This window comes from Chiloscyllium plagiosum, chromosome 30 (genome assembly GCF_004010195.1).
Source record: "Chiloscyllium plagiosum isolate BGI_BamShark_2017 chromosome 30, ASM401019v2, whole genome shotgun sequence".
NCBI classification, from domain to species: domain Eukaryota; kingdom Metazoa; phylum Chordata; class Chondrichthyes; order Orectolobiformes; family Hemiscylliidae; genus Chiloscyllium; species Chiloscyllium plagiosum.
Window position 1 is genome coordinate 4,279,396 of NC_057739.1, and position 7,609 is coordinate 4,287,004.

General features: G+C 44.0%; 1 protein-coding gene across 1 annotated transcript in view; it reads right to left on the reverse strand.

Moving 5' to 3' along the window:
* LOC122564598 (nuclear speckle splicing regulatory protein 1-like) overlaps window positions 1-7,609 on the reverse strand; it is a 40,010-nt gene that overhangs the window by 5,005 nt on the left and 27,396 nt on the right. The window contains exon 4 of the mRNA XM_043719687.1: window positions 814-971. Within this exon, the coding sequence (XP_043575622.1) occupies window positions 814-971 (158 nt within the window). The remainder of the gene's footprint in view (window positions 1-813; window positions 972-7,609) is intronic.

Consider the following 7,609-nt stretch of genomic DNA (forward strand, 5'->3'; position numbering starts at 1 on the left):
CCTGCGGTGGCAGGGGAAGGTGCCAGAATGGGAGGGTGGCTTATAGGGGCGTGGACCTGACCAGGTAGTCACGGAGGGAACGGTCTTTGCGGAAGGCGGAAAGGGGTGGGGAGGGAAATATATCCCTGGTGGTGGGATCTGTTTGGAGGTGGTGGAAATGTCAGTGCTCTTCCAGCACCACTAATCCAAAATCTGGTTTCCAGCATCTGCAGTCATTGTTTTTACCTAGTTGATGATAACAACTGCTTGACAAGCTGCAGCTTCATGACAAATAGGTAATTAAGTCTGTGAGCAGAACAAATGTTCTGAAGTAAAGGAGTTAATTGCAGGAAAAGCTATGTTTGAAACAGTCAGCCATCTCCAAATGTAACAAGGAACAGGGAGCTACCTCTGATAAGAAGGCAAACTACAAACTTGGGGGCCTTCAGAAGTATAGTCAATGTTGGAGACTAAAGACTCTATAGAATCATTAATAATGTCACATCATAAACTTGAAAGAGAGAAAAATTGTATAAGAATCCCACAGCAGAACTTCGAAGATCAACACTACACAAGGATTGAAACCTGGATACTTCCAGACAGACATTGTTGGTTGAATTCCTGGCCAGATTCCATCATTAATTGGGTAATAGCCAAGTTGGGTTGTGAGGCTTAACTAACTTACTTACTTGAGGGATCTTATTTTGGTTACTTCAGGCAACAAGGATAAAATCATTGTTTCAGTATTTGTATGTCTGTCAGATATCTTAATAAGCAACCAAATTAAAGGTGACTTGTGGAGATTTACCCACAATACCAGAGAGAGGCACACACTTGTTGAGGTCCCTGGGGTTGTGGAGCAGATAGCGTCCAGCTTGCTCGTATCCAATAACCTGAAGGAAGTCTCGGAAATGGGGCTGGCTCCATAGGCTTGCCACCTCTTTCTCCAACAGTTTAGGGCACACTGTGGGTGGTGACCGGCACTTTTCCAGCTGGAATAGAACAAAGAGCACAAGGGTGACCATTGAGCATCAAACAGATTAAGTGGGACATCAGTAACCTGCTCTGAGTTGTCTCACTCTTTCAGTGAGAGGAATGAAGAGATCATTACACATTCCTGATGATGGGCTTATGCCCGAATCGTCAACTCTCCCGCTCCTCAGATGCTGCCTGACCTTCTGTGCTTCTCCAGTGCACACTTTTCGACTACGAAGATCATGACCTCTACGAGATTGCTTGTTGAGCAAATATCAGAGAAGCAGATGAGCCATTCCACACTCTGCCTTGTACTTCTGAATCATAGCAACCCAGCACTGAGGGTGGACTCCTAACCTGTTCCCTGAGGTCAGACCTGGGTATCTGGATTAATAGCTGAGTGATAATACTGGTTCTGGATCAGTGGTGCTTGAAGAGCACAACAATTCAGGCAGCATCCGACGAGCAGCAAAATTGACGTTTCGGGCAAAAGCCCTTCATCAGGAATAAAGGCAGAGAGCCTGAAGCGTGGAGAGATAAGCTAGAGGAGGGTGGGGGTGGGGAGAAAGAGTGATAATACAGGTTGTTCTGCTATAACGCAGTTGTGTTCCTCTGCAAACTCCTGCTGTAAAAAAAATCACACTATGGAAAACTGCTATAGAAACTCGCCCTGTAGAAGATCACTGGTAGGAAATTGCTTTACCTGTTTCAGTAGAAAGTTTGCATTATCCAAACAACATCCACAATTTGTCAATCGTATTATGGCCAATTCGCGCTGACAAAAAGTGTGTTAAAGCAGAACGTCCTGCACTCCAGCAGCACAATTTGGCTATAATGTTGCTGAAGAATTAGGGAAGAGTATTTTTGAAATTATTACTGCCGTTTGCAATAGTGCGGTTCCAGTGGGGATCGGTTTACACGCTTCATTCTGCACATGCACTGGAGACTGTGCCTTTCTGTGCCGGTCTTTGTGCTGGGTCCTGAGCAGCTTTTCTGTGTGAGGTACTGTTCAGACAGCAGCTTCCTTACATTTTGTAAATGTACTGTGCTAAATTAACTATTGTTTCACTAACAAACATGATTTCAACCTTCACTCAGGCTGTGCTTTACTGTGCATTAGACTTGTGGGAGATTTTGGAGTGACTGTGAATGATATTTTTTGCTACTCTGCCCCTAACCCCACTTTTCCCAAAGGCCCCATTATTTCTACTAAGCAATTTTCTATTAAGCTAAGTATCATTGGAACACAATTACAACGTTATAGGAGAGCTAACTGTACCACTAGACTATTGCCTCCATATATATGAAGCAATGTTCACACCTCCTGCTCACAAATCTCACCTCCTGGTAGCATCACCTCTGTCATTATTTGTTATGACTACTGTTTATCTCTTATCTAGAACTGGGGTTGCCATTTAAAAACAAGAAGTCAGTTACTGAAAACTGAGATAAGGAATGATTTGGAGATGCCGGTGTTGGACTGGGGTGTACAAAGTTAAAAATCACACAACACCAGGTTATAGTCCAACAGGTTTATTTGGAAGCACTAGCTTTCGGAGCGATTAAACCTGTTGGACTATAAACTGGTGTTGTGTGATTTTTAACTGAGATAAGGAAAATCTTTTTCTCTCACAGAGGATCATGAATCTTGGAACTCACTCTCTTGTTAGGTTGGGGAAGGAAGGGTCCTTGAATCTATGTAAGGTAAAGGTAGATAAATTGTTGATAAGCAAAGGGGGAAATGAAGGGTTATTGGGCGTAGGGAGGGAATGTAATCTGATAGCCATGATCATATTGAATGGAGGATAGGCCTGAGGGGCAGAGTGGCCTACTCCTGCTACTATTTCATAGCGTGTGTGCAAATTGCTATGTCAACATGTCCAATTTAAAATTTTCCCATCACAACTCCCACGATGTAGCTTAAAGATCTGATAACCAAATCGTGCTGTGGATTGAAAATCACAAAAATAATCTGTCCCCAGGTATAGCAAAAAAGGGATTTAATGCTTGAATCTTCAAGGTTAAGGACTCTATTCTGGGCTGGGCTGGGCCATTTGACCTACAGTCTCAGGCACCAAACATCTGATCCCATCCCCCCGCACAACCCCTTAAGTATCCAACTCCCATCCCAACATCCAATCTCCATCACCCCACCCCAATGACAATCCACCAACACCTGACTCACCCCCTCTGGACCTGGCCATCCTGCATTAATACTCATCCATCACTGCATCACTTAGTCACCCCACCCTCAATACCCAACTAAACAGCCCTGAACCCATCCCAGAGGGAGAGCAGACTGAGTCACCCAGAGCTCTGACAATAGACCACAACCCCCTCCTAGAATAATTCTCCATGACACCTGACCCATCCACCCTCTCAATTGCCAACCACCCTACCTCCTTACCCACCTACCATCCTCCCCATTACACACCTGCCTCCCTACCCCTTTACTCAACTACCACCCTACACTCCTCACCCACCTACAACTCCGCACCCTTGCCCACCTCCCAACCTACCTCTATACCCACCTGTCACTCATCCCTGTCATCCAATCAGTTCTATCAAGCCTCACCAAATAGGAAGCACAGGCCCATCAGCACCTTCACAGGCCATATCAGCTATGTCAGCAATTGCCACATCACAAGAGGGAACTTAAAAAAAAATGGCACCCGTGAGACATTTTGTCTCCTGAAACCAAAACAGAAATTACTGGAGAAACCCAGCAGGTGTGCCAGCATCTGTGGAGAGAAAGCAGAGTTAATGTTTCATGTCCAATGACCCTTCTTCAGTTCTGATTCAGATTTCCAGCATCTGTAGTTCTTAGTTTTACTTCTTCCCAGACATGTCCCCTTTTTCTCAGTGTATTAGGGCTCAGCATTGGAGCAGCTGGATGTAAATCTGTTTCCAGGGCACCAGACCTCAGCAGTAGTTACACTTCTGCCCTGATGCATGGTACTTTTAGGAATAAGTCTGCTCTAGGGATCATGTCTGGGAAAAGGGTAAGTTTGAAACATGTGGGTTCAGGCTCCTGCTGGTGAACGCTCTTGGGGCCCACAGGAACACCATAGCAAATAACCAAAGCTTCAAGAGTCTGTGAGAATCTGTGGTAACACACAAGACTCCAAGTCAAAACTAACTAGCCACGTGCTCTTCATAATTAACGAGCAACTTATATCTTCACTCAGGAACCTCAGGCCCTGGAGTAAAGGATTCCAAGAGCTCCATATTCAACAGACATAAATGTAATCAGTTCTACAAGATAGTTAACCTATCCAACCTAATATTTTGAACATGTAGCTTCTGATTCATTCCATTTGTACGCAATACAAAGACTTCTAATTTTATACCCATAGCTCTCTCAAGTAACTTATTGAACTTGAGTGTGCCTTTTGGAATTGTCTTCCTCAGAGAGCAATGGAGGCTGGGTCACTGAATATAATCAAGAATGAGTTAGACAGATTTTTGATGAGCAAGGGAGTCAAGTGTTCTGGGGGTGCAGATTGGAAACTGGGGTCACGGTCAGATTAGCCATGATCCTGTGAAGAGAGAAGGAGAAAGATTGGAGGGGGCCAGGTGTCAAATAGAGTCATACAGCACGGAAACAGACCCTTCGGTCCAACCTGTCCATGCCGGCCAGATATCCCAACCCAATCTAGTCCCACCTGCCAGCCCATATCCATCCAAACCCTTCCTATTCATATACCCATCCAAATGCCTCTTAAATGTTGTAATTGTACCAGCCTCCACCACATCCTCTGGCAGCTCATTCCATACACGTATCACCCTCTGCGTGAAAATGTTGCCCCTCAGGTCTCTTTTATATCTTTCCCCCTTCACCCTAAACCTATGCCCTCTAGTTCTGGACTCCCCGACCCCAGGGAAAAGACTTTGCCTGTTTATCCGATCCATGCCCCTCATTATTTTGTGAACCTCTATAAGGTCACCCCTCAGCCTACGACTTGCTGATAAACTGTGTTCTTGTATGTCCAAGAGTGATGAAGGATGGACAACAAATGCTGACCTTCCCAGTGAAAGAATAAGAAAATAATCTTCATCAGATCATAAATCTCACCTCCCCTCTAAGCTTCTTGATAGTCTAAAGTAAGGGATAACACCTCTTAGAATGTGTTGTCAGAGCTAAGGGCTGATCCACTCCTGCCTGATTTATACCCTGCTGAAGACAGGCTTCATTCCTTTGGGTATCAGGCTATTTTGACCTGTTCTGGAGCCATTGAAAACTGTGCTCAATCTGAATAACACACCCTCAAACCCTTCTCACCATCCATACTGTTGCTTCATTCCAATTGGACACCTGTGAAGAATGAAGAGTGATCCCATTGAGTGAACCTGCTTTATCCTTAACTCAATCCCCATCCCAACATTACAACTGTGGTTGCGTACACATGAATGCACATCTGCTGCCTGCAGTCCTAATGCACTAAGCTATCTAAGTCAGTCCAAATATCTCACCCTGTGCACAACACTGTCCCATCTAAGAGCTACATCGATGACATGTTCTGAGGGCTTAATTGCAACAACAACTAGCACTGCACATAGCCTTTAACATCAAAAACCATTCCACGGCTTTTCAAGGAGTGTAAGGTGAAGGAGATTGGGTATGGTAGGAGAGAATGAGAAAGATAATCACAAACAAAAACAGAAATTGCTGGAAAAATTCATTAGGTGTGGCAGCATCTGTGGAGAGAAAATAGAATTGATGTTTTGGGTCCAGTGACCCTTCTTCAGAAAGCCAATCACAACCTTGGTCAAAGAACTTACAATACAGGAGACTTTTCAAGGAAGAATGGGGAGGTAGTTCTTTGGTAGGAGAGGGGCTGAACTGTCCAGGGTCTTGTGGAGGGGTGGGGCTTGGCCATTTAATGTTGGAGTGGAAGAAGGGAGATGGATATAAGGTTAACACCAGGACATTGGCGAGGTAGTGAGGGAATGTACAGCCTGTTGTACTGCAGGGAGATGGCTAACTGTCTCCTCCAGAACCATTCATTCCTGGGTTCATAATTCTGCAGATGTTGAAAATCTGAAATATAATCAGAAACTTCTGGAAAACTCAGCTGTTCTAGCAGCATCTGTGGACAGCGAAACAGAGTTACCATTTCAGTTGATTTTTCATCGACTGGAAACAACTATTCTTGGTTTAAGCAAATGTAGAGATGGGGAAAAAGAGGGCGCGAAAGTGACAAAAAAAAAGATCTGTGTTGGGATCAAAGTAAGGACTAACGAAATGATGGAAGAACTGAAAATGCAAACACAAACTGTTTCCTGGACTGAAAGTGAGAGAGATAAAGAGAAAGAGAAAGGAAGAAAAGTCGACAACAAAACAGGGTGCGAGATCCTATTGGGAACTTGGACCTGGTTTCTGTAAAATGTATAATACATCATAGAGTGAGCACTTATCTATATAATAGTGGCATGGGGCATTTGGTCACGTTCAGGTATTAAGAAAGATATCTTTCTGTTATTTATTTGCCCAATAAATAACATTTACTCTTTGTTGATTTTAGTTTGTCTGCTATACTAAAAGCCTTGGAACTTCAAATCATTTTCTGTGATTGTTTGAGTCACTGGGAATCCAGATATCATTTTAAAAATTACCAGTCTCTACAGGGACTTCATATCATATCAAATTTTAGATCAGCAGCCCATTGTATTTGGTTGGTAGCTGTTGGTGAAAAGTTTGCTTTGCTCATTTAAACCTGTTATTGATCAGTCTTTTGTTTCTTTAAATATGCCTTCTTTACTTACTTCATCATCAAACTGTTCCTCTTCAAGAAAATGTGCTTTCAACATTTTCTAATTTTAATCTAAATCAGAAAAATTGGCAGACAATACAATACTAGTGTAGCAGGCAGATTGTGAGAGGGATACAAGCAGTTTACAGAGAAATCTGGATAGGTTAAGGAAGTGGGCAAAAAGTTGGCAAATGATGTATAATCTGGGAAAATGCGAAGTTGTTAATTTTGCAAGGGATACCAAAACAACGGGGTGATATTTAAATGGAGGGAAAGTGTAGAAAACTGTTACACATAGGGACCTGGGGGTCCTTGTGCATGAAATATAGAAAGCTAGCACACAGGGGCAGCAGGTCATCAGGAAGGGGAATGGAATGTTGGCCCTTATTTCAAGGAGCTTAGAGTGTAAGAGTAGGGAAGTCTTACTGCAACTGTACACGGTGCTGGGGAGGCCACATCTGGAATACTGTGAGCAGTTTTGGTCCCCTTATTTAAGTAAAGACATTATTTCATTGGAGGTAGCTCAGGGAAGGATCACTGGGATGATCCCTGGTATAGATGGATTGATTTATGAGCAAAGACTAAACAAGTTGGAATTCTTGCCATTGTAGGCTACTCCTTTCGTTTGGAGGAAGTACCCTCCAGCAACCCACCAGTGCCCTTCCACTGACACCCTCCTTCGACTCACCCTCTGACGACCCCTTCTCCCGCATGGGCCCCAGCTATGCCTGTCTCTTCGTAGGGTATGTGGAACAGTCCATCTTCCGCAGCTACACTGGCACCACCCCCCACCTTTTCCTCCGCTACATCGATGACTGTATCGGCGCCGCCTCGTGCTCCCACGAGGAGGTTGAACAATTCATCCACTTTACCAACACCTTCCACCCCGACCTCAAATTCAC